This window comes from Cervus canadensis, chromosome 6, assembly GCF_019320065.1.
Source record: "Cervus canadensis isolate Bull #8, Minnesota chromosome 6, ASM1932006v1, whole genome shotgun sequence".
Taxonomy (NCBI): Eukaryota; Metazoa; Chordata; class Mammalia; order Artiodactyla; family Cervidae; genus Cervus; species Cervus canadensis.
In genome coordinates this window covers 57743005-57768881 of record NC_057391.1, presented here as the reverse complement: position 1 = coordinate 57768881, position 25877 = coordinate 57743005, and the positions used below count along the sequence as shown (strand labels likewise).

At 41.2% G+C, this 25877-nt stretch overlaps 1 protein-coding gene and 1 non-coding gene across 5 annotated transcripts; one reads left to right on the top strand and one right to left on the bottom strand.

Moving 5' to 3' along the window:
* Positions 1 to 8955: 8955 nt before the first annotated feature.
* Positions 8956 to 9087, bottom strand: LOC122444447. Its single transcript, XR_006270280.1, has one exon. It is a non-coding gene; the product is annotated as a small nucleolar RNA SNORA72 (small nucleolar RNA).
* A 3613-nt stretch (positions 9088 to 12700) lies between these two features.
* On the top strand, positions 12701 to 23902 carry DUT (deoxyuridine triphosphatase). Of its 4 annotated transcripts, none has more exons than XM_043472059.1 (7): positions 12701 to 12812; positions 13782 to 13920; positions 15962 to 16053; positions 17648 to 17692; positions 22528 to 22602; positions 22778 to 22848; positions 23779 to 23902. In XM_043472059.1, the coding sequence occupies exons 1-7, from the start codon at positions 12734 to 12736 to the stop codon at positions 23833 to 23835; spliced, it is 558 nt and encodes a 185-aa protein (XP_043327994.1). In that variant the 5' UTR covers positions 12701 to 12733; the 3' UTR covers positions 23836 to 23902. The 4 variants fall into 4 exon arrangements, with proteins under 4 accessions (XP_043327994.1, XP_043327995.1, XP_043327993.1 ...); XM_043472060.1 differs by having other exon boundaries at positions 12740 to 12758; positions 13784 to 13920; XM_043472058.1 differs by lacking the exon at positions 12701 to 12812 and adding an exon at positions 12916 to 13237.
* The last annotated feature ends 1975 nt before the right edge of the window (positions 23903 to 25877 follow it).

The following is a 25877-nucleotide window of genomic DNA, read 5'->3' as shown; positions in this document are numbered from 1 at the left end:
TGAAAATGAAAGTTAAGGAGTAATGTGGGAGTAATAGGGAATTTTTAAAGAAAATAAAAGAGAAAAAAATAAAAAAGAAAAGAAAAGAAAAAATTTTTAATTAAAAAAAAAAAAGGTAAAAATATATCTAGGAATTTCTCTGGAGCTGTTGCATGTTGCAGTCAGTGTGGGTTCAGTTCAGTTTCAGATAGCTCCTCATTCCAGCTTACACTTCTCTATATCTATAGGCCCCTTCCGGTATAGTCGGTGTTATCTACAAGGATTTTAATCTGTTGCACCGGTCCCTTCTGAAGCGGTTCCCTTTGTTTATTTGGCTTCTGTTTGCCGGTCTCTTCAGTGCCTAATTTCCGCCCTGACACAGGCGGGTGGAGGTGGTCTCTTGTTCAGGTTTGCTAGTTCCGTCGCACTGCGGGGAGCGGGGGGCGCTGATTTCCCAGTCTACGCTGCTCAGGCTCCCGGCTGCTCTATATAGAGCGTGCCCTGTGTTGCGTGCGGTTCCAGTTTCCGGGTTCTCCACAAAAGCGCTGACTCGGTTGCGCTTACATTTTGTGCCTTCCCCAGCCCGAGCAGCTCAGGCAGCCAGGAGCTTGATGGGCGCACTCTCCCCGGGTGTGGCGCGCCTTCTCCCCCACCCCGCGGTCCCAGCCTCAGTTTCTGCCCGCGCCATTCGGGTGCGTGTGCCCTGTGTCTAGCCGCGACCCTCCTGGCGGATGTCGACCATCCAGAATCTCAGGAAGTCTTTGGTTAGAAACTGGAGGCCTGTTTGCAGTGCAGTAGGGGATGCTGCCTCTGGGGCCGAGCGTGCCCCTTTTCCCCTCCCCCCTGCCTCTTGCCTCTGGCGGGTCTGGGCCGGTCCGCAGCCGGCTAGCTCCTCTGGACCTGCTCAGACCCTTTGTTCTGCGAACGGCCGGCAGTGTGTTCGGGCTGCTTAATTTTCTCTCTCTCTTTTGCTATCCCACAGTTTAAGCTGGTTTCTCACAAAAGCTCCCTCCGATTGCCCTCAGGGCACTCAGGCCCGGTCCTTACCCTAAGCAATGCCGCCCGCTCCTCTCTGTTCCGCCCCCACTTGCTGGTGGCGGATGTGGGCGTCTGGGGTACTCTTCTCCTGGGAGTTGCTTTTAGGTACGTAATCTGTGGGTTTTATTTATTTTCCTCCCAGTTAGGTTGCCCTCTGAGATTCGAAAACTTCCCCCAGACTAGCCAGTGCAAGGGTTTCCTGGTGTTTGGAAACTTCCTCTATTAAGACTCCCTTCCCGGGACAGGTCTGCGTCCCTAGCTCTTTTGTCTCTCTTTTTATCTTTTATATTTTGTCCTACCTCCTTTCGAAGACAGTGGGCTGCTTTTCTGGGCGCCTGATGTCCTCAGCTAGCGATCAGAAGTTGTTTTGTGAAGTTTGCTCTGCGTTGAATTGTTCTTTCGATAAATTTGTAGGGGAGAAAGTGGTCTCCCCGTCCTATTCCTCCGCCATCTTGGCTCCTCCCCGACAGCAAACTTAATGCATACTCCAATCTTCAGATCTGAGGGTTTCCCCTATTGCAATAGCCTGAATAAAATCCATCTCCTCACTGATTCATTATTTTGTCTTTGACAGCGCTAACCATAAGAAGAGCAGGAAGCAGAACACTCCTGGCAGAGTGACCAATGGACAAAGGTCCTTAGACAAAAGAGAAGCTGCTGTGTTCTAGAGCCTATGAGATGAAAGTGACTCAAGTTGAAGCAGCATGTTAAGAGTCTGATTAGGGCTTCCCTGGTCCCTCAGTGGTAAAGAATCTGCCTGCCCATGCAGGAGACACACATTTGATTCCTGATTCAGGAAGATCCCACATGCCATGGAGCAACAAAGTTCACGCACCACAACTACTGAGCCTGTACTCCAGAGCCCAGCCGCCACAACTGCTGAAGACCATGTGCCCTAGAGCCCATGCACTGCAAGACAGAAATCACCACAATGAGAAACCTGGGTACCACAACTAGAGATTAGCCCCCGATCCCTGCAACTAGAGAACAGTCTGCACAGCAGTGAAGACCCAGCACAGCCAAAAGTAAATAAATAAATAATTTTTTTTTAAAGAGTCTGAATATAAAGGGCTCTGGGTCATGGTAGGGAATTTGGATTTCATTATATTTGTGATAAGAAGCTTTTAGATTTTGAGCATTAAAAAGTAGACGCAGAAAGATCACTTAATATTTCTAGTAAAAGATGTTGGCGGCCCCCAGGATGTGAGAAGAATTTAGATACAGCATTAGGTGAATCAGATCCTGTCTCTGGAAGGGTTGAAATATGAAAAAGAGTTCAGTCTAGCTGGAAAAATTTGAGGAGTGTTTACCAAAGGGGTATTTATAAAGGTTTTGCAAGATACAGGAAACCAAAACCACACAGAGGAGTACAGTACCTTGAAGCTTATAACAGTGGTAGGCCTGAAGGGAAAGGGAGAGAAAGCATTTTCCAGAGCCTGGAGAAAGGGCAGCCGTGACAAGAGCAGCCATCTTTAGCAAAGTGACACAGTCACCCAGAGGGAACTGACCCTTACCCTCCCCTCTACCTCTGACCTCTTGCTGGGGTTCTCTATTGCCAAACCCAAATGCAAGCCCACTGGAGAGCAAGAGAGCTCATTGATGAAGTCCCTACAGGTCAGCCTCCCCAGGCAGAAAGCAGGACAGAGAGGGATAAGACTGGATACAGAAGGAATAAAGAAAGATACGTAGTAGAGACCTGAAAATTAGCCCAATTCATTGAAAGAAAGGGCTTCCCTGGTGGTTCACTGGTAAAGAACCCACCTGCTAATGCAGGAGACGTGGGCTTGATCCCTAGGTCAGGAAGATCCCCTGGAGGAGGAAATGGCAACCCACTCCAGTATTTTTGCCTGGAAAATTCCATGGACAGACGAGCCTGGCAGGCTACAGTCTATGGAGTCTCAAAAAGACTGGGATCTGACTTAGTGATTAAACATTAAAAGAAAATGTGGGGACCTGAATTTTCTACATTATTTCCTTAATACTCAGTTTCACCTACCCAATGCCAATAGGCACAAAAACAGTGAACTTCCACCCTTCTGTCTTTTTTTTGAACGTGTACAACCGCTCTTTTGTCCTAAAGGCAATCAGGAAAGACAGCAATTAGAACACTTGTGAGTACTAACAATGTTCAGTGAAAAATCTCTTTTGACAAAAGTGTAGAATTTGAGGAAATATTGCCACATCAAAACTAAGTAATATTCACTTCATATTGAAGAGAACTGAGTTTCTGCAGCCAGGTTAGAACAGGTTGTTTCAGAGGGGAATATTAAATCACAATCAGCCAAACCACAGCAAGCCTAGTTCATACATCTCTCTGCATGGATGCCCATATTTTACCATTGTTTTGGTTTCTTTTTTTATTATTACTCTGGAAGATAATTCAATTTGCATTGCACATTTCCTCACAGAAATTTTGAATCTTATGAATATAAAAATCAAGGACTTGGCCCAGTTTTATTTTAATCAGTTTTTCTGTTTCCTAATTCAGGATTAACTTCCCAGGATATATGCAGAGATTTAGTAGCAAGAGCGACCGTGTGCACATTAAAATATGGAGAGTTTCAGCAGCAATTTGAGTTATGGTAATTACTGGGTTTGTTTACACAGACACAGATGAAAAGCATAACCTTTTTGTTCCTGTCTTTTTTTTTTAAATTTGGAAAAATTGTGTGCTACCAACAGAAAAATCATACAACAGTTGTTTAATGTCATGGAGGAAATCAGGTGCAACCAACGAGACTGAGAAATAAAGAGATCAAAACTGACTGAGGTAGTGTCTTAACTAGGCATCCTTTTTCCTGGAGCCACCCTCAGTGTTATAGAAAGACTGTGGTGCTCACATTCTACTCAGAATGATGGCCACAGCATTCACCTCCACCCAAATCAAATATCCTGTGGGTTCTCCACTCACATACCAATTCCAGTGTGGCCCCAGCATCGATTTCTACATCTGCGGTCATTCTCCATACCCTTGCACCCTTCCATTTGCTCCATCCAGGGAGTAAGCCTGACCAAGACCGGGCCCATGTGAGGGAAGAGAAGAAAGGGGAGGCAGATGGTTTCTGGCAGCCGGGTGCCGAAGGGAGAGGCACCAGTGTTCTCAGAGAAGGTGAGAAATTAATCCCATTCCTGGGAACATTTGGGGGTGAGGGGGGGAAGGTCTGCTTTTGTAAGGCTTATTGATTTCAGATCTGGAAGCTTACACAAGACACCCATGCTTTTACACAACCAGGTGGTTCCCCTGAAAGGCAGCAGGCAGACAGACTTTCATATGTCTTAGACTGGTTGAAAAGGGGTGAAGTTACCCAAACGACTAATACTTGATCTTCTTCTACCTCTTCCACTCTATTTCCATACCAAATTGACTCTGCTGCTACTGTGCTCATTCATATCCAACTGTTTGTGACCCCATGGACTATAGTTTGCCAGGCTCCTCTGTCCATGGAGTTTTCCAGGCAAGAATACTGGAGTGGGTTGCCATTTTCTGCTCCAAGAGATCTTCCTGACCCAGGGATCCAACCCACATTTCTTGTATCTCTTGCATTGGCAAGTGGATTCTTTTACCACTGCACCACCTGGGAAGCCTACCAAATAGACTCTTTGGGCCATCAACCCAGCTAAATGGGAAGTCCTATTGATTGTCTAAAATATCCATTCTAGGTGTTTATGATAAACATAGGAATGGCCCCCAGTGACATCTATGCTTTGACCTCTGGAAAATGCATGTATTACCTTATATGGTAAAAGGGACTTGGCAGATGTCATTAAGATTACTAACTTTGAGATAGAGGAATTATCCTGGATTATCTGGGTGGGTCCAGTCTAACCACATGAGTCCTTAAAACTGGAGAAACTTTCCCAACTATGATCAGAGAACTAGAGATATAGCAGCATAAGGAGTAACCTGCTGTTGCTGTCTTTAAAGATGGTGGATGGTCACAAGGCAGGGAATGTGCTCAGCTTCTGGAAGCTGGAAAAGGCAAGGAAAAGGGCTCCCTCTTAGAGCTTCTAAAAAGGATTGCAATCTTGCCAACACCTTGATTTTAGCCTTGTAAGACCCATGCAAGACTTCTGAACTAAAGAACTGAAGACAACACATTTGTATTGTTTAAGCCACTGAGGTAATTTGCTGTGGTTATTTGTTACAGCAGCAATGTAAAAACTTACACAGTATTCATCACCTCAAGCTTGGATTAATACAGTAGAAATTTTTCAATTTCTCCAGCCTCTCAAATATCTAGGTCATCATAGTAATTTCTTACTCACCAAACTCTTGTCAACTACCACTCTATTCATTTGACTTCCCTGTTCAAGGGTCTACAAATGGCAGTGTTTTCAAACTCAGCTCAGTTCAGTGGCTCAGTCGTGTCTAACTCTTTGCGACCCCGTGGACTGCAGCACGCCAGGCCTCCCTGTCCATCACCAACTCCCAGAGTTTACTCAAACTCATGTCCATTGAGTTGGTGATACCATCCAACCACCTCATCCTCTATCATCCCCTTCTCTGCCTACCTTCAATCTTTCCCAGCATCAGGGTCTTTTCAAATGAGACAGCTCTTTGCATCAGGTGGCCAAATATTGGAGTTTCAGCTTCAACATCAGTCTTTCCAATGAACACCCAGGACTGATCTCCTTTAGGATGGACTGGTTGGATCTCCTTGCAGTCCAAGGGACTCTCAAGAGTCTTAACACCACAATTCAAAAGCATTAATTCTTCAGCGCTCAGCTTTCTTTATAGTCCAACTCTCACATCCATACATGACTACTCGAAAGATCGTAGCCTTGACTAGATGGACCTTTGCTGGCAAAGTAATGTCTCTGCTTTTTAATATGCTGTCTAGGTTGGTCATAAATTTTCTTCCAAGGAGTAAACTTAGTTTTCACTTAAGCTCCTATAAATATCAGAAGATCTGAAGTGCCTCTTCTGGACCTGCCAGAGTTCAAAGTGGAAGGTTAGTGAACACTGCTGAAAATGACCCAAAAAGATTCCTTGGAGAGACTGGTCATCAGAATTTTCCCAGGGCTTCATCACCAAACATGTTGAACAATAGCAATATACTGGTTGGTTTATAAAGTCTTACAATGTTGGTCAGTTACACTGCCCTGCTGATAAAACCAGTCAGGTTGCTGGGATGAAACCGGTTCTGCTGCTCCAGCCAGAATGGACAATACAACTAATTTCTGAACCAGGGGCTAGTGAACAGGGATGGTTACATGACAATATATTATATAGCTAATTTCCCAGTGCAGTCAGGTGCTTTTCAAAGATGAAAGAGGGAGATATGATTTGAAAGACATCACGTGAGCCAAGAGAGACAGTGCAAGTCTAGAGCTGACTTAGTTCTCAGACAACTGTCCAGTTTAGTCCATATAATCCACCCTCCTCTAACCCTTTCCTCTTTGCCTAATCTTGCAATCAAAATTGTCAAATATATCAAGTTTCTTGTTGGTTAAACTTTCATTTTACATTCTACAATAAGTTTCAGCCTTTTAGTCCTATCTAACTGTTGGTGGGGCACCTTTTGTGACCAGCTTTAATGGCCTCTATATGGCTTAACCAAGAAACAAGCAGATATTCTGAATGATGCCTGGTCTGCAAAGTTTCTTAGTAAAATTATACTACAAATTTATCATTAAGAACAAAGACCTAGGACCTGTCTCTACATGTAAGGTAATGGAATCTCTATTAAAATGATCCAGAGTACAGTGGTTTTGGTAAAATTTGTAATATTGGTTAAATGTGAAGAAATTCTTTCCAGCAAGTCTTGACTACAACAGATTTTCTAGAAATAAATTCCCTAAAGCAGTGGTCCCTAACCAAGTGTGGGCAACAAGAATCACCCTGGAGATTCTTAGTCAGTGTGCAGTGGGATTTGGACATGTGCATTTGAACAAGCTTTTTAACCAATTCTCATGTGTACCCTGATCTTAAGCCATCTGTTTTATTTGCTTCCTGAAAAGTTGATGATGCTTTAAAATGAAATAACAATAGTCCTTCTCTGAGCTGTAATCACAGAAATTTCACCTTCTGGTACTCCTATACACAATGGCTTAATTCAGTCAGCTTTCCATGATTATGTTAATTAATAGACTGTGTACTCAGTGTATAGTGAGACCTCAGTGCATAGTTCTGAGTTTGTATGTTACCTATTCTGATTCCCTTGAACTTTTGTGGCAGTAATTTGTGAGTCAGTCCAAAGTAGTTCTGTAGCAATAAATGCTTTTGTTGACTATTGGCTAGTTCCTTACTGTTTCTTACCAGTCACTCACTTTACTGTCAGTCTTCTGAGCTACTTACATACTTAAGATCCATGTGCTGATTTTATGAAATTGAAAGGCTACATATATTTTTCTGATCTCTGCGTTCTTCCCAAGAGCCTTGGAGGAACAGTCTTGTGGGTTTCACAAGCTATATGGTAGTTTAGTGTTTTCAAATAGATACTCCCAGGGGAACAAAAGATATTCTAGGAGTCCTGTTGATGGCATTAGGGACCAAACAATTTTAAAAGAATGAATTTCTAGATAGTTATACATATGTTGTTGTTTAGTTGCTAAGTCATGTCCAACGTTTTTGCAACCCCATGGACTGTAGCCTGCTAGGCTCCTCTGTCCATGGAATTTTTCAGGCAAAAATACTGGAGTAGATTGCCATTTCCTACTCCAGTGGGTCTTCCTGAACTAGGGATCAAACTGGTGTCTACTGCATTGCAGGTAGATTCTTTACCACTGAGCCACATATACTTTTTACTGAAACTGATCTGCCTGTATACTGGTTCTTTTCCATCTTCTTTATTCCAATTCCCCTTTTACAAAAGATAAGCTACAACTCACCATCTTCAGGCTAACTGGTTCTTGTCCTAAATGAAAAAAACTCTGGGCCTGAAATAAAGGAGAAGTTGTACATATTGGTGCCATAACCCGAAGTATGGCTTCTGTTATATTCTAGCCAGGGTGAAGCGTGGCATGATAAATGAGCTATTTTGGTTCACAATCAGATGTTCCAAATTCAGCTACAGAATTGTGCAGTTATGGGGCATTATGATACTTTCACATTAATATTCTCACCTCTTCCATTCCTGAATAATTGTCAAAGAATGCACTACCCCTGAAGAAGAGTTCAAGAGTTTTGTTTAAATTAACACAAACTGAGAAAGTTCACCTACTGAAGAACCTCTCCATGGAAAGTTTGAGCAAAAGGATGGTAACCTGAGACTAAGATTTGGGACAATGTTTGAGATGCAGAAAGAAAAGCAAAGAAAGTGATGAAAGTATGGACAAACATTTTTTTAAATGACTGTAAAAAGCAGTAATAATAATGCTTATTAGGTTTCAAGAAAAGATGCATTTAAAATACTAGACAATAATAGTATGTATGCCAAAAAAAAATTAATGGAGTTAAAGCATTCTAAGGTCCCTATGTTATCCAGGAGAAAGATAATAATTTTGTTTTAGATCTTCAAAAATGATGTATTAAGCATGCATGTTTTATCTAAAACAACAGAATCAGAGAGTAAAACTGAAATAATAAAATAATTAATTTAAACAAAATGAATAATAATTTAAAAGAAGGCAAGAAGGGGTAAAAAGAAAACAGCATATTTTAAAGGAACACAAATTAAGATAGATTTAAACACATTATGGAACTTACATGCTAGTAGAAGAAACACACATGTGACATAAGTATGTACATAATCTCATATAGTATTGTGCTATGAAGAAAAATCAAATAGGGTAAAGCATTAGGTAGTGCTTAGATGACTATTTTTATTTATTTTTTAAAATTTTACAGTTCATTTAATGGCAACTGGTAGTCATCAAACTAGCAATGGTTATCTTCAAACATTGTCACACTAGCTGTGCTACCATTTTTCCAGATTGATCAGATACCTAGAGTCACAGACATTTCACACACAAGATGCATTATATAAATCAGACTTGGTTTATCACCAGCATTTATAAAACCAGACTTAGGAAAAGAAGTAGATCTGGGGACACATGAATGGTCTTAGTATAGTGAATGTTTAGCCTGCCCCAATTATTATGAAAGCAGAACAGCGAGAATATTCACAAACTATTTTTAGATAAGGAAAGATCTGAAAGAGGGAGGAAGAAAGACTCTAAGACTTTTTATCTTGAGCAAAAGGTTGAAAAGATAAGAGGATACAAAAAGGAGATTGAGAAGACAGTAGGCGAGGTGGCAGGAAAACCAGAGTGTGGCTTGGTGAAGAAATGTTTCAATAAGGTGGGCACACTCAATTGTGACACTAAGAAAGTGAAGTCGCTCAGTCGTGTCCGACTCTTTGCGACCCCATGGACTGTAGACTACCAGGCTCCTCGCTCCATGGGATTCTCCAGGCAAGAGTACTGGAGTATCTTTCCCAGACCTGGAGAACACAGCCAGGCTCAGTATTAAGAAGAGTTGTCATCGTCTCATTAGGCATACATAAACCGAGAGAGTGGCTAAGTGTAAGGTCTCTGAAGTCAGACTACCTGAAGTTGAATCCTAGCTCTGTCTCTCTGGTTGTGACCTATGTGGTCTTAGGCAAATTATTTGACTTCTCTGTGCTTTGATTTCCCCGTCCGTAAAATGAGGATAGTAACAGCACTTGTTTTCTCTGGTTGTTGCGATTAAATGAGTTAAATATTTATAAAAACACTTAGAATATACCTGAAATATAAAGTAATCACCATGTATGTCCTTGTTAAAAAGTGAAAAATCCCTAAGATAGCAAAGATAGAAAGGACAACTTTGCTTATAGAGACTTGCATCCTCAATAGGTTCACATTGGCATAAGACTTAGGGAAATTATCACCATGATGGATAAGATAAGTATATTCCGATAAACATATGGCATGAAATAAACTATGGCTAGAATATATCTAGTTCTTTACTGTAGTATCCTGAATTTAAGGTGTATATAATTTTATATAAAATTATATTTCAGTTGTCATAAGGAATATTCTTCAAATGCTTGGTGGTTCAGATCCCTAACCTGTTACTCTTTTTCAGTTGGATTATGCCCTTTTCTCTTTTCAATCTAAAATAAACTCAGATGGAAAGTGACATTAATAAAACTTTCAGTCTCCACATTAACAGAATAGATGAATACTTCCTTGGTGGTAGGTATTATAAGGAGCCAAACAAATCATTTTTGTGTGAAATACCGAAGTACGTGCTTTGAAGGATTCATAAAAGTTTATGACTCTAACTAATGTGAAAGATAAAATGCATGTACTTGAGATAATTGCACAACGGGAGTATATGGCTAATGAATGATATGGTAAGTGTTATAAAAGATAAGGCAGAATTTATTACTGGCTCTAAGGAAGTTTCATAAATGAAGCGAGATTTTTGTGTAGGCCTGGGTAAAGGGAAACATTACAGTTACTATATTTTAGTATATGCAAGGACTCAAACTACCTTTAATGCAAACTTTCTTAGAAAATTACTAGAGAAAGTATTTCAGCAAAATGAGGAAGTAAACTAAGAAAATACTAGATCCATAAGACCAGGACTTCAATATAAGACAGGCACAAAGTGAAGTCCCAGGATGTCAGCTATTCAGCAGGACTAGATCATTTGCACAGATCAGAACAAGAAAATAGAGTCAGGGAAGGAAAATTGGAACTGATTGGAGATTTACATCTCAGTGTTTCATTTGAAATGATAGATGTTTGAGGTATAGAATCCTCTGGAACATTTGGAATAAACAAGCAGTGGGTGAAGCAAAAACACCATCACCAATAAAAAGATAGAAAAACTAGGCAATTATTAACTTGAGGGTAACAGGTGTAAAAAAGGGAAATAATCATATATTGTCCCAACAGTCAATATTTACATAGTCATGATAATGTAAATACTAACTGCTGACTTATATGGAAGATCGTTACAAAACCATGAACAGAAAGCAGTGGAGAGGAGGTTAAAGGACTTAATCCTCAACTACTCTAATCCACAAAGTAATTTCTATGCCATTTAAATAGCAACATATAATTTAGGGACAGGTAGGGAGGTAAATCAGAGAAGGCAATGGCACCCCACTCCAGTACTCTTGCCTGGAAAATCCCATGGACAGAGCAGCCTGGTAGGCTGCAGTCCATGGGGTCGCTAAGAGTGGGACAGGACTGAGTGACTTCACTTTCACTTTTCACTTTCCTGCATTGGAGAAGGAAATGGCAACCCACTCCAGTGTTCTTGCCTGGAGAATCCCAGGGACGGGGGAGCCTGGTGGGCTGACATCTATGGGGTCGCACAGAGTTGGACATGACTGAAGCAACTTAGCAGCAGCAGGGAGATAAATTCCAATAGAAAGAGTCAAAAAAGTAGTTGAAAGTACTGCCCCTGAGGAGTGAGAGCTGGGAGAGGGTATTCATGGAGGGACTGGGAAGGGATTAATGTTGTTCATTGTAGGTTTGCAAAAGCATTATATGGAGGAAAAAAACCTTTTGATTAAAAATTAAAAGAATGGAAAAAATAATCATAAGACTTTGATAAGTGATCATATGAAGGGTCTGGATGGAACCAGAGATCTCCTTATCATTCACTCATATAATGAATGAGATCTCTTATCACTCATTCATTCATTCTTATATCAAATAGTTCTCAAGCAACAGGCTGAGCCAGGCACTAAACCAGGCCCCAGGAATACAATGGTGAATGAAGACACACTTGGTCCCTGCCCTCATGCAGCTTCTGTCCACTACAGCAAATAGACAATGAATGAGAAAATACATACATAGAAGAGCCACAGCCTGTAGCAAGAAGTTGTGTGATAGAAAAAAAAAAGTGTGCTAGAATGGTGGTGAGGGGGAAAAAAAGGTTAACTACTTTAGTTGTTTATCAGGGTGGGTCTTTCTCAGAGTGAGACTTTCTCACTCTCAGAGTGAGACTTGAAACGGCATAAATCAAGGAAAGATGTGTACAGACTTGCAGGCAGGAAAGGCTGGTGGGTCTAGAAACTGTGGCCCTGAGCAAGAGAGGTTGAATCATATGATGGCTCCAGAGGCTGTTGAAGAAGTCCTAGATCACGTTGCTATAGATATAAATTTGGTAAGTCCTCAGAGTAAAGATATTTGAAGCCATGGGAGAAGACTATAAAGAGCATAACTCATAATCTCTTCCAGAGGAATGCCAACATTTAAGAGGAAGAGCCAGTAAGAGACTGAAAAGGTGGGGGTTGTAAAGAAAGGCAAAGCAATGAAGTCTGAAACCTTCCCCAACAATACCCTAACATTTTGGTCATTTTCCTAACTGCCCTACAGGTTTGTATTTCTTTTGACAAAATGCATTACAATTTGAGACTTTACCGTCAGTTCCAGACATAAGTGAAGATTCCTGAACCCTAGGAAAATCAATTTACAATTGCCTGAAAAGTTATTTACTCATCCTCACTGTAAATTACACCAGCGTGGCCCAGGACCTTTGTTCGAATCAGAGTCACAGCCACAGTGGTTCTCTGTGCTCCTGTGGGGTCATCCAAGAATGCTAAGATTTCAACTGAGATGTCCCCGTGGTATCCTCAAGACTCTGGTATCCCCAGCCCCTCAGAATAAACGACAATCCCATTTTGCACTCTGTGTTGGAAGGAAATTGAACTCGCTGCCTTGCCCATCGCCCAGGGCGCAGCACTGACCGCTGAGGCATTGTGATGCAGTTCCGTTCCTTTTGCAGGGGGTGGGGGGAGTGGGGTGCCCTGAGGTTGGAAGCTGGCGAGTCATGGCCGCCAGCGGCGCCGTCCCAGGTAAACGGGCAGAGCGCAGGGCCCGGACCTCGGAAAACCGGCGCCAGATGAAAGGTGCGAGTAGACAGAGGGAGAGGGCGAGGCAAAGGCGGCCGCGAGATTCGAGACGCTGAGCGCGCAGCTTCCCAGGAGGGCCTGCCGCCAGCCCGAGGGCAGTCGCGGCGCCGCCTCCGTGCGCCCCTCGTCAGACGGCGGCAGTTACTGCTTCCGAGGTCACTGGGCTGGCGCGCGCCTGCACGAGCTACGCCAAGCTGCGCCCAAACTCGGGCAGATGACTTCGCTCTGCCCTCGCCCAGTGCTCGGCTACCGCTTCTTTCCGTCTTTGCTCAGCTCGGTGTTTAACGGCGCGCGCCGCGCACGGCCCGGGGCGGAGGCCGCGGGGCTGTCCCGGTCAGGCCCGCCCCTGGACCCCACCCCGCGGGGATCCGTGCTGCTCCCGGCGCTCCGGCTGCTCTCCAGCGGCCGCAATCTGAGCCGAGGTGGCCGCGGCTCCAGTAATGTCGGGGCCCAGGCTGGAAGCACACGCTTTCCAAGGCGGGGGGAGGCAGGGAGCTCGGCCGGCTGCCCGCGCGCCCGGCACCGAGCGGGAGAGCGAGCCGGAGGATCGGCTGGACCAGAGGAAGTTGTCAGGCTTCGGGCGGTGGGGCTAGGGGGAAGGCGCGCGGCCTCAGTGGCGCGGGAGCCAGTCCATTCGAACCCCCTCATAGGGGAGGGGAGTGGTTTTCTATTTGGGGATGAGGGAAAGGTCATAAAAACTGCCACTGGTTTTGGACCTAGGCACTGAGTATACAAAGCTTTAAGAGGCTCCGTACTTTCCGTTCCCAAATCTGTCTTCTGAGAAAGATTTCCAGCCCCAAATTTGAGTCCTACCTCCCTTCTCAGCACTGACTGTGGGTTGTTCCAGGGGGCGGGGGCGGGGCGAGGTTGGCGGGAAGTTTAGAAGGCATCCCCTTTGTCTCTCTTGTTCCCCCTGCTCCCTCCCTCCTGTGCCCACGTGGTACTCTGCCATGCCGTGCTCTCAAGAGGCACAAGTCGTCTCCCCCAGCAAGCGGGCCCGGGCCACGGAGGTGGGCGATATGCGTCTCCGCTTTGCCCGGCTCTCGGAGCACGCCACAGCCCCCACCAAGGGGTCCGCGCGCGCCGCGGGCTACGACCTGTACAGGTGAGTGGGCACCGCGTCCGCCCGCGCCCCTGAGGCCGGCCCGGGCCGGGAGGCTCGCCTTCTATCCCACCGTCCGGACCTCTCGCAGAGAAGTCCCAATTTCCGAGTGACAGAGCTCTCAAGTTAGCTTACATGCCGGCTTGTACAATTTGAAAGAGTCATTGAAAAGTGTAGAAACAAACGCATTTTGCATTACATAGGGTTTTTTACTTTTGGGGAAGTGGGGGCCCACAGCGTGGCACTTGAGATCCTGTTTCACCAGCCTGGGATGGGATCTGCACCCCCTTGCAGTGGAAACCTGGAGTCTTAACCACTGGACCACCAGGGAAGTCCTGCCTTTTTTTAATGTTGAAAATTTTACTTTCCCCTTTAGCATAAATTCAGTGCGGATGTGGGCAGATGTGTGGAATGGTAAATAGCGATAAATGTCCGCCCAGGTGTTATTTTATTTTGCAACTTTTTTTGCGTCCTTTCCAAGTGGAAGGTAGAGATGAAGAAGGCCCACTTTGGCCTTCAAGTAGCGGCCTGAGAGTGGTACTGTGGTCAGTATAAAGAAAAGCCTTGCGGGGAGCCGAGGTTCTTAGGTAATAAAATACCCAGGAAAAATTAGTGAAAGTTGCTTCTGCTTTAAGGGTTAGTAAGTTAAGTTCCCCCCAAGGACTTGCCAGAAGTCTGAATATGAAAAGCAGGAATGTTTGTTAATACTGCCACCTTCTCTTTTGTACAGCATTTTTTACCTATGCTAAAAGCTGTTCCACGTGCTATTTTATTTAATACGGCAATCCTGAAGTAGATGAGTGTTACTTTTTACAGATGTGGGAGTTTGTGAAGAGATGAATTGATTGCCCAAGGGCTTGAATATAATAGGATTTTTGACCCTGAATTCAATGTTTTGTTGTTGTTTTTTAACCCCTTGACTCCTGTCCCCACTTCTTCAAACCATTAAGGTAGGTGAAAAGTGATATTGGAGGGGAGATGGTGTTTATTACATGATTAACTCCCAAGCCTTAGGATTTATTTTAAAGCATCCCAGGTAATTCTAATGTGAGAACCACTGGTATAAGTTGTAAGTACAAGGAAAGAGGAGAGAGGAGTATGTGATGATAGTGGGAGAAAAGAAGGAAAAAGTGAGGTAAGACTGATGCAGCTGAATGGGGGTACAATTCAGTCCCTTATTTCATGAATAAAAATAGTGATGTAGATTGACTACACCACAGCTGGGCACTGTTGTGAGTCTGAGACCTTAATTTAGGGTACTTTATAAGCATCCTCCTATTAAACAGAAGACTTTCTATGTTGACATGAATATAATTCATCTCTTCAATAAATTTGTGTTTCAACTGTTTCAATAGAGGAAGTTCCAATGAAAGAAGTAAAGACATAGCAGCATTTTACCAGTCTTAATTAAGGGCTCCAAAGTAACTTCCAGTTCTGCTTATTGGAAAATCTCTTAAATTTTTAGCAAAGAGGAGGCTACAGTAATAGCAAAGTAGCAGCATTTGCTGGGTGGACCTTAGAGGATCAGTTCCTCAGTAGTGTCCATCTCTAGGGCCTGTTCACAGTGGTCACCTCTCCCTCAGCCAGTGAAGTTCACAGCCACCGCTTGGTAAGCCTGGTAAACTAGCAAGTCCAGAACAGATGCAACACAGCTGAACATACCCCTCCCGCCATATATGTTGCTCCCCACCCATTTTTCTCCTTTCCTTCTGTACATTTTCCCTAATGCTTAGAGGATTGTTGTGAGAATAAAATGAGTTGTACAAAGCAGTTAGAACTGTACGGGACAGAGTAATGGCTTAATAAATATTAGCTATTACTTGCTATTATCTGCCTTTCTTCGTTATCTTCCTCTTTTTGTACCATGTTAGTGAATCATATGCCTTCTAAAGTCTGCATTTCAGCCCCCTCCTGCTAAAAAATTATCTGTTTGCCAACACAATTTGGTTCAAAGGAAAATTCATTTACAGGTTGTCATCTTTTACCAAAGAATGCTTAGAGAATTACTATATCTAAATACCAGTATCTTTCACTATTTTCCTAGCGCCTATGATTACACATTACCACCGATGGAGAAAGTGCTTGTGAAAACTGACATTCAGATAGCCCTTCCTTCTGGGTGCTATGGAAGAGTGGGTAAGTGACTTGAGACATAGATAACTATTTGTCATGCTCTTTCCTTGTGATGGATTCTTTCTTCTTAGTTTCATTTGGGGTATATAAATGAGGGAAGGGATATTGCTTGGCCTGTGTCCTAAAATAAAGACATGCCCCCTGCGATGGCAGTTGCAGTCACTTGAAAACTTTCCTTTATTTGTGTAGCTACTTTTGCCTCTCTTTGCTTCCCGCCACCCCCGCCACCCCCCAACCCCCTATTCCTTACTTAAGGTTTTAGGACACTCACATTAGCCTAGGAGGTTGTTTTCACAACTGTTCACTGAGAAAAACTGAAAATATAGGTGATGTTTAACTGGTGGTTTTTCCAGTCTTACCACCAATTATCCCTTCAAGGATCAGATGGCATATGAAGTCAGATTTCTTTGTGAAGATGTTTATTTGTTTTATAAGAATAAAGATGCAGGGTTAAGATAATGGCACATGGCATTTTATATCACCGATAGAGGTAAAGTTTCTAACCCCTGAGGGTATCAGGACCTTGGCCTTTCCCCCTTGGGTTTCCTCCCGTGAGGTCTGCTGGGTAAGGGACGCTCTTCAGTGCACTAGAGGAAAAGGCCTCATCGTGGGAGGAGAGAGGATAAAATGCAGGGCAAGCCAACAGGTTTGATTTTTCTGCAGCGAGTCAGTTGTCACTGTAGAAAGAGTTTAAAACTTCAAGAGTCTGATTACTTGCTGGCTGACTTCAGAGTAAACATGAAGGAGCAAATGGAACTGTGATCCCAGGGGGATCTTGTTAGCCAGAGTCTGAGAACTGCTGATACTTCAGCCTTTAAAAGAAAACTGAAATGAGCTCTCTTCATCTTCTTGGCTGCACTGACGGCATTTTTAGTGTGTTGGGGGGTGGGTGGGTGGATTAGGAGATGGGGTGAAATAACAGTGAAGGCAGGAAGGGGTTACATTTACCCACAAAGTGCCTGATTTAAGTTATTCTGGAATAAAATACTAGAAGTTAGGATAATTAATGGTAGGCCTGTTGCTCAAGTCAGCAAGAGTAAGGTATAAACCTAGCTTCTTACTCTGGTTCATTTGTTTCATTCAGATTTGTCTTCTGGCATCTGAATTGTGAGTAGGCGTCCCAAGTTCAAGGTTAACCTCTGCTACTCTATGATTGGGTTTATGTCCCTCCCCTTCTTATCCATACTGCAATATGCTGGGATCTCCTATCTTAAAAGCCCCTTCCTCTGCCCCATGTCCCTGCCAGCTACCATCCTCCTTTTGTGACCAGATGTCTGGACAGCATTGTCCACGGTTTTCACCACTTGTTCACTTTCCAGTTCTTTCCTGCAGACCACAGCTTCAACACTTATCCTCAGTTGCCTGAGGATATGCTTAAACCACATGCTGGAGTGGTTTTGAATTAAACCTTGTCAACATTTTTCTAAACTTTTCTACTTTGATCATACAGTGTGATAAATACATTTTTAATTCAGAACTGTCTTCTAAGGTTAAGATACAGATGTTATAGGGGTGAGAGTGACATGCTTAGATTGTGTCAGTTTTATTCAGTATTGCCCTTCTTAAGATAGTCAATTTCTTTTTGTTTGTTTTATAGCTCCTCGTTCTGGCTTGGCAGCAAAACACTTCATAGATGTGGGAGGTAATATATTTACATTTTTATTTTGTAAATATTTACAAGTGTTTACTTTGTTTTTGCAGTAATCAAATGACAGATTTTATTTTTATCATCAAGAAAAGAAAATGGTTTTTGTTGTATCTTGCCTTTTAGAAATTTCTGTCCCTAAGTAAAAGATGATTATGATACAGTTTTGAATGCTATTTGAGTATGTCTACTTTTTTAATGATCATTTTGTGAAATGTTGTTACTTCACTCACAAGCTAGACACTATCTGACAGATAGGATTTTGCCTTCGTTTAGCGATAATCTGCATTTAGTCCAAAAATGACTGTTCACAGAAGGAAGTTTGTTATTACAAGGAAAGGAAATGCTTTTATATCATCATTTAAGCAACTGTAGTTAGTGCTTCTTTAACAAGGCCTCTTAGCCCTCAGATGAGTGGGTATGTTAAATTCTCCACCTCCTGCTGTTTTTATGAAGCTGCTTTTTAATAAACTAGGAAACTGACTCAGAAATAGGCCCAAGTTGCCTCTTTAAAAACTGAAATCCATCCATATGATTCCAATCCCCTTGTTCTTTCCATTGCAGTTCAATGCTGTGGATCACCCTGCCCTGTCCTCCTACCAAGCTAGCTCTTCCCTGAGTTAACTTACTGTTCCCTTTCTGGATGAGGCCTGTCCCTGGGCCATCTCCCCATAGTGTCACTAGGTGGTGCTGTGGGGTAAAACAGGAGGCGCTGAATATAACTCAACAGAGATGGGCAGCCCTCTGGGGTTGAGAATTCCCTGGACTAAATTTATGCTTGACTTTCAAGAATATTTTTACAAGGTCTAGTATGGTCACTTAAGACGATAACTTAAGGATATAAAAGATGGTAATTTTAAATAAAGTTCAAAGGGTTATGAAAGGAACATGGGTTTTGGAATAACAACTGGATTTGGGCTCTAACTTTGTCACTAACTAGCTAGTTATTGCTTAACTTTTCTGAGCCTCAGTTTCCTTATCTGTAAAATGAAAATTAGCGTGCTTGCCCTGAAAGATGGGAGGATTGAATTATAATGTATCTAAGGCACTAACACTGCTTGGTACATATTTTCTGTCTTCTGGGCTTCTCAGATTTTTTTTTTTAACATGGAAACTTTTTCTGACTTTGTTACCAACTTTTGCTCTATTTAAAACAATCCTCTGAAAAAAATTCATGTGAAAGCAATGGAAAGTTAGTTTGCCTGGTGGTTCCTGTGGTGTTATTCACACAGTCACATTGTGGTGTGTTCTTGGATGCAGAGTATCTTAAAAATGTCTCCTAGGCACACGTTTATCATAGTTGGCCACAGTTTCTATTTCAGAAGAGGGATATTGTTAGAAATCCCAGGCTGTAAATAAGGGTCAAAGGGAAAAGTTGAGTATGCAGGATTCCGTTCAGAATTCACATCTGGTAGGTGGGGATAGTTTTCAGTAAAGAAGGTTTCCAACGAATGACATGCCAAAGTCTTGACACAGTAAAACTTTTGCCTGAAGTCAGTTAATCACTCTGCCAGTTCCAATGCATGATTTTTCCAGTGATAACTTCAAAATACTTTCTGCTTTCTCATGAAGAGAAATACCCCTGATGTTTATGTCCCTTATGTAGGAAAGGAATGTGTTATATTTTCTTTGATGGTCAGTTTGCCTTTGAATAACAAGTAATAAATGAACCTGGAACTATTAGATTTTTTTAATACTATTGGCATTCATGCTTTAAAAAAAGGAGTAATTAAGTTTTTTAATACTATTGGCATTCATGCTTTAAAAAAAGGAGTAATTAAGGACCTTTTTTTCCTGTCATACATTCTAATTGACTTGAAAGGACTTAATTTCTTTCAGTCTTGGTAGATCACCTGGCTTTGAGGAATTCAAGACATCCAACCATATGTGTGATAGGACTCCTTTACAAATATATAGCAAGGCCTTTACAAAAAAGAGTGTTTTTTGGTATTGTAGTAGATACCATAAAGTAAACAAATACTTGCAAGTCATATGAAGAAGAGTTAAATATCCAAACAGATAAGGGGGAAAAAACTGATTATAAAATACAGAAGAGGACATGCAAATGTGGAACAAACATTGAGGTAAAAAAGCCCAGCCTCACTAGTCATCAGGGAAATGTAAATAAATCCATTAAATACCATCTTTTACTCATCATATTGGCCAGAATTAAAAAGATTGCTTCAATTTGGTATTGTAAGAGAGCTTAGAAATGGGCAATTTTAAATATACACACCTTTCAGCCCAGGAAAGTGCTTTTTTTTTTTTGGAAACTGTTTGATGAGAATACAATACAGTAATACACAAGGACATATGTAAAGGACTGTTTTGATTATTATAGGAAAAATGTAAAAATGATCTGAATGTCTGATGATATGTAAGAGAATTGTTACATGGGAATCATGGTACTGTATTTCCATATCTTGGATCTAAAAGAATGACTAAGATTCAGATATGTTACTCTCAAAAGATAGCTATACTATTTTAGGTGGGAAAAATGTGTAAAATATGTGGCTGCCTGAGGGGGACAGTTGGGACGCATTATTAGCTTTTACTTTATATGTATTTGTACTGTTTGGGTACTCTAAAAATTTCTAATAAAGAAGTGAGCTCAGAAGTTAGCACACATGGTCTTTATCTAAGGCACCCTAGGTGAATGAGTGCTAGCCTGTACTTGAGCACTCCCACTTGGAGATGCCAAAGCCTCCTGTGGTCATTTGTTCCGGCATGGGAGGCAGGGAATGACCTGCTGCTGAGGGGTTCCTTCCTTAACTGATCTGAGCCATTCCTGCAGCTGAAACTTTCTGCATCTAGATAATATAGAAAACAGCTGGTCCTATCTTTATATCCATTCTTTCAGTAAATATCAAGGACTAAGTTAATGATCAACTGGCAGTGGGGGAAAAGAAGCCAGTCTTCAGTATTCTTTGAGTTGGTCAAAGTTTTATTGATGTAGAACAGAAAAGAATAGACTGTTTCCTTCAGTCTAGACATGATATGAACCACTTTCAGCCACTTTTATACTCACTGCTCTCGCTGTTTAAAAAAGTGTTTTATCTTTAATTCTAACTCTGAAGTCTTATGTCAGGAACCTTGTAAAAAGTATTTTAAGTTCAGTTTCACTTAGCCCTACTAACTCATTCATAAAGCACAGGGATTCATCTAAACTTCTACAGTAATCCACCGGAAAAATCTAAAATGTTAGTTTTTCTGAGTATATTTCCCTGTGGTGGAACATTTTTTATTTTTTTTAAATTTTGCCCTTTTTTCCCTTATATGAGAAAATTGAAAGTGAATGCTTATTCTTGTTCTAAAAAAGCAAAAAGAAAAAAAAAAAACTTTTTTTTTTAACCCCCAATTGACCTTCAAATAACTATGAGTCTGGCCAACCAGCATTAGTACCTATTGAACTAAATTCCTGATTCTTTTTTTTTTCTTCTTTGATAAGAGGTTTTTTTTCCCCCTAAAGAAGTGGGGTATTGATAAGATGTAAGATACGACATGGAGCTGCATTTAATTAGATTCACATGAATCCTCTATCTAGCATGTTACAAACTGAAGGGAAAGAATTAACATGTATAAAAGGAAATAGGCATTGAGGGGAAAGACAGGGATAGGAAAATGACTGCTAATAGCTAGGGGGTTTCTTTTCAGGGTAATGAAAATGTTCAAAAATTGATTGTGGTCATGTTTTCACAACGCTGAATACCCTAAAAAAATGTTGAATTGTGAATTATGTCTTAATTTTTAAAAAGGAAATGAGAAGACCTGGTGCACCTATATTATCTGTGCTTGTGTTTATGGGAAGGTTTTGGATTCTTGGCCCAAAGATAAATGCTAGCAAGTAGGGTAGATGTACTTCTCTGGACTGTGGCAGGGCCCTGGCTCAAGTTCCTCCCCTGCAAAAATTTGCTGCCTTTGTGTTTATAATTTCAAACAGTTTCTAATTACACACAGTTGTGTATAAAAGTGTGCTCATTATTAAGCTTATATGCTAATGTCTTTTGAGAGATCATGCTCTTAAGAGAGGATGGTAGCTTAAATGGAAAGAAGAAGAATGTGAACAGTTCAGCTCCATTTTCATTATAAAAATGGAATGTTCTGATATTTGCTAGACTGCTGCTTAACAGTGTCAGCATTGACTTATTCCACCACAGATCTTCTGACTTTTTGACATTTTTATTTATGACTCAATCATATTTTAGTCTGGATATTAGTGGGAAGCTGCTACCAGAAAAAGCCTTTAAAACCCAAATCGTAATTTTCTCCTAGTCCTTTTGGCAGGTATGCAGCAGATAAGACAGTAGGATTGGGAGAGAGCAGTTAAGGATGAGTTGGCTGAGACGCTAAGCACCTACTCCCAATTTAGAGTAGGTAATTGTCACCATTTGTAAGGATGACAGGTTGGAAAATTAGGACCACTTTCAAAATCCTTATTTGAATTTTGGGCTTCCCTGGTGGCTCAGATAGTAAGGAATCTACCTGCAATGCAGGAGACCTGGGTTCACCATCCCGGGGTTGGGAAGATCTGGAGGAGGACGTGTCAACCCACTATAGTATTCTTGCCTGGAGAATCCCCATGGATAGAGGAGCCTGGCAGGCTATAGTCCATGAAGTCGCAGAGTAAGACACGACTGAGTGACTAAGTACATTTGCATTTTAGTAATATCATTTCTTGGCTTTGAGGCTTTACATAGTAGCAGAGCAAGATTCACATGTTCACTGTAAGGATAAAACTTTCAGAGCTACATAGGAATGATTTCGAGGTAATCATATACCTTTAGTCCTTGGTACCATACACTAAGCTAAGATCATTTTTTTTTTTCCTCCAGCTGGTGTCATAGATGAAGATTATAGAGGAAATGTTGGTGTTGTCCTGTTTAATTTTGGCAAAGAGAAGTTTGAAGGTATGTTAAATATATCTAATCACATCAATATAATGAGTTTTTCGAGTTATGTATTAAACATGTCTAAATAGCACATACTAACTCCTCTGATTCTCATTGTACTGTGTAAGGCAGGATACAGAGAATGCATCAATACAGTATCAGTAATAAATTGTTTTGTTTTTTTCCTTTGAAGTCAAAAAGGGTGATCGAATTGCACAGCTCATTTGTGAACGGATATTTTACCCAGAAATAGAGGAAGTTCAAGTAAGTATCATAAAAGCTGAGTAGGGAATACATGATATAACATCTTCAGTGAAGGAAAAATAAAAAATTTGAGGATCTACTATGCTATTGGTAACCAAATACAGACCTTTCTCAACTTAACAGTGGGATTACATTCTGATACAGCCATCGTAAATTGAAAATATCTTAAGTCAAAAATACACTTCACACACCTTACCTACTGAACATCGTAGCTTAGCTTGCTGCTGCTGCTAAGTCACTTCAGTCGCCTTAAACATGCTCAGAACCCTTATTAACCTAGTTGGACAGAGTCATCTAACGCAAAGCCTGTTTTATAATAAAGTGTTGAGTATCTCATGTAATTTATTGAATACTGTACTGGAAGTGAAAAATAAAATGGTTGTATGGGCACAGAAACTGTATCAGCATTTCACCCTGTGATGGCATGGCTGACTGGCGGCTGCAGCTCACTGCCATTGCCCAGCATCTCGAGAGGATCACGTCGCATATCACTAGCCCCGGGGAAAGCTCAAAATTCATTATTTGAAGCACGGTTTTTACCAAATGCATATCTCTTTCACACCATCATCAAGTTGAAAAATCATAAGTCAAACCATTCTAAGTTGGGGACCATCTGTAGTAGAATATTTGACTAGTCCTATTTTAAGCAAAATTAAAATCTTGGTTGTAGAACTTCTTAAAATGTTTTCCATGGCTAGTATATAGCATTACTTTGAATAATAAACCATTTAAATAGACTGAAATTCTACCATTCCCTTAGCTTTTTTGGTATTCAGTATTTTATGGAACATTTTTAAAATTTTAATTTTCTGTAATCTCCTTTTTGAAGGAATGATAGCAAGAATAAAACTCTTACAAATTGGGAGCTGGAGAGACCTGAAAGAGGATCTAAAATTAACTATAGAGCTCACTATCTTTATGTCTTTTCAGGTTTTAGATGACACTGAAAGGGGTTCAGGAGGCTTTGGTTCCACTGGAAGTAATTAAAACTTCTGCCAAGAACAGGAAATGAGAATGTACTTTTTTCTTGAAAATAAAGACTTTGCTTAAAGTGTTTTGGTGTTTTGCATTTCTGTAAACTTAACACTTCAGCTTCTAAAAGTATTTGGTTTTCTTATGCTTAAGGAAAGGGTACCTCTGTTGGGATCCTATAGAAACTTACTTCCTTTGTTTTTCTGCCTTTAGTGGTTATATAAATCTGTTTGTGAACTCATGCAGTTTCTTTTTTAAATTAAATGCACATCATTTATCCCCAAATCTGTATTATTTATTTCACTATATACTACCCCTTCAGTAACTTATTTTCAAAATGCTTTGAATATCATAAGCAATGCATTTCATTCAATAAATTTGAATTCTCACAGATATAAATTACTGCATAAGCTGAATTAAACAACAATAAAAAGAAGGTATTACTAATTCTTCCCTTCTCTTCAGTGATGTAAAAAATGTTTTTCTAAACTTAAGATTCTTTGTGACATTGGGAAGAAGAGAATCCTCGGTTTATTTTTTTATTATAAATTTTTTTCTTTTTTTTAAATCTTCCTTTGTGGTAGACCCTAGGTTAACTGGGTACAGGTGTATTTGTGAAAGGAAATGTGAGTTGGGAATGTCCATTTGGTTTATTGCTCTGAATTTCATTCTGTTGGGGTTTCCCTAGTGACTCAGATGGTAAAGAATCTGCCTGCAATGCTGGAGACCTGGGTTGGAAAGATCCCCTGGGGTAGGGCATGGCAAGCTCCTCCAGTATTGCCTGGAGAATCCCATGGACAGAGGAGCATGGCGGGCTACGTCCATGGGGTCACAGAGTTGGACGCAACTGAGCACACAAGTAAATTGTACTAATGTGAATTTGCCTCACTGAAGTAGCAGTAATAGACTGTCCAAGAAAATACACAATTTAGTACAGATAAATAGATGTAAGGAGGTATGCCTAGACCACTGGGTTTATCCAAACCAAGTGTAAGTAAGTATGTCTCAGCCATATGAGTTGGCTTAACATCTATTGCAGCTTTTGGTGTGCTTTCCTTTTCTGCATTTCCCAAACCCCTCTGCATCAGGACTTTGGGTGTCAGCTAGGCTTTGTCAATCAGTTGCCCTAGTGGGAGGCTCAGGAGGCGTCATTTTGTAGGTGGGGGTCATACAGACGGAATGCTCTGGAGCTGGCAACTCTTGGCTGCCCAGTTTTGGAAGCATGGGTTAGAGTTTGTTTCTTGTGTCCCTCCAGTGGTTCCTGAGGCCATGTTACACCCTGCAATGTGTCAATAGTATTTTCCATTACTTTGGAAATGTAACTATGGGTTATAGTTCATCAGTGAGTCATGAGATTAACTCAGTGGGTCATAACTAGTGTTAAAAAATACTGAACAGAAATACAGCAGAGGACAACAGGTCAGATGGGTAAATTCTGTGAAGATTATTTGGATTACATACTTATGTGTGCACATGTTTACTGGGTCATGATATAAATTATTTCTGAAGTCAGTAAAATTTAAAATTCTGCTAAACTAGCTAGAGTCTGGTTCCCTGAGCTCTGACCAATACGTAGTAACAGTTGAATGTGTGACTGCTAAGAGATTCTGTCTTAGCTTAACGTTAAGTCCACTGTTACACACTTAAAATTGCTCTTTTCTTTCTCATAACATGCCTGTGGAGAATAGAAAAAAACCCAAACACTTTTTTATAGGTGACAAAAACAGGCTCAGAGACATTTCAGCTAACAGTGATTACTATTAAAACGGGTCCTATGGCTTCAAAGCCCATGTTCTCTGCAGTATCTTTGGTCTTCCAAGTGGTAGAGAGGATATACAACAGGAGACGTGGTTAATGAAAAGCTTCCTCTAGTTGTTTTGTACTTGGAATATGTTTCCTTCTGGGTACCATACTTAAAGGAAGATGCTCACATTTGAAGCTACCCTAGAGACCTGGAATGATATCCCTGGGTGATATGTTTTCACCTGGGAAAGTGTATTTGTTGGGATGGGAGGAATGAGGGGCAGTTGGCTAGAGAAAGTCGCTGGAATATAATA

Excerpts from the sequence above, each read along its gene's own strand:
- DUT (XM_043472056.1), top strand. The coding sequence starts at position 13,030 with ATGACTTCGCTCTGCCCTCGCCCAGTGCTCGGCTACCGCTTCTTTCCG. Across the intron at positions 13,921-15,961 it reads GCGGGCTACGACCTGTACAG|CGCCTATGATTACACATTAC; the intron begins GTGAGTGGGCAC and ends CTATTTTCCTAG. Across the intron at positions 16,054-17,647 it reads TGGGTGCTATGGAAGAGTGG|CTCCTCGTTCTGGCTTGGCA; the intron begins GTAAGTGACTTG and ends TTTGTTTTATAG.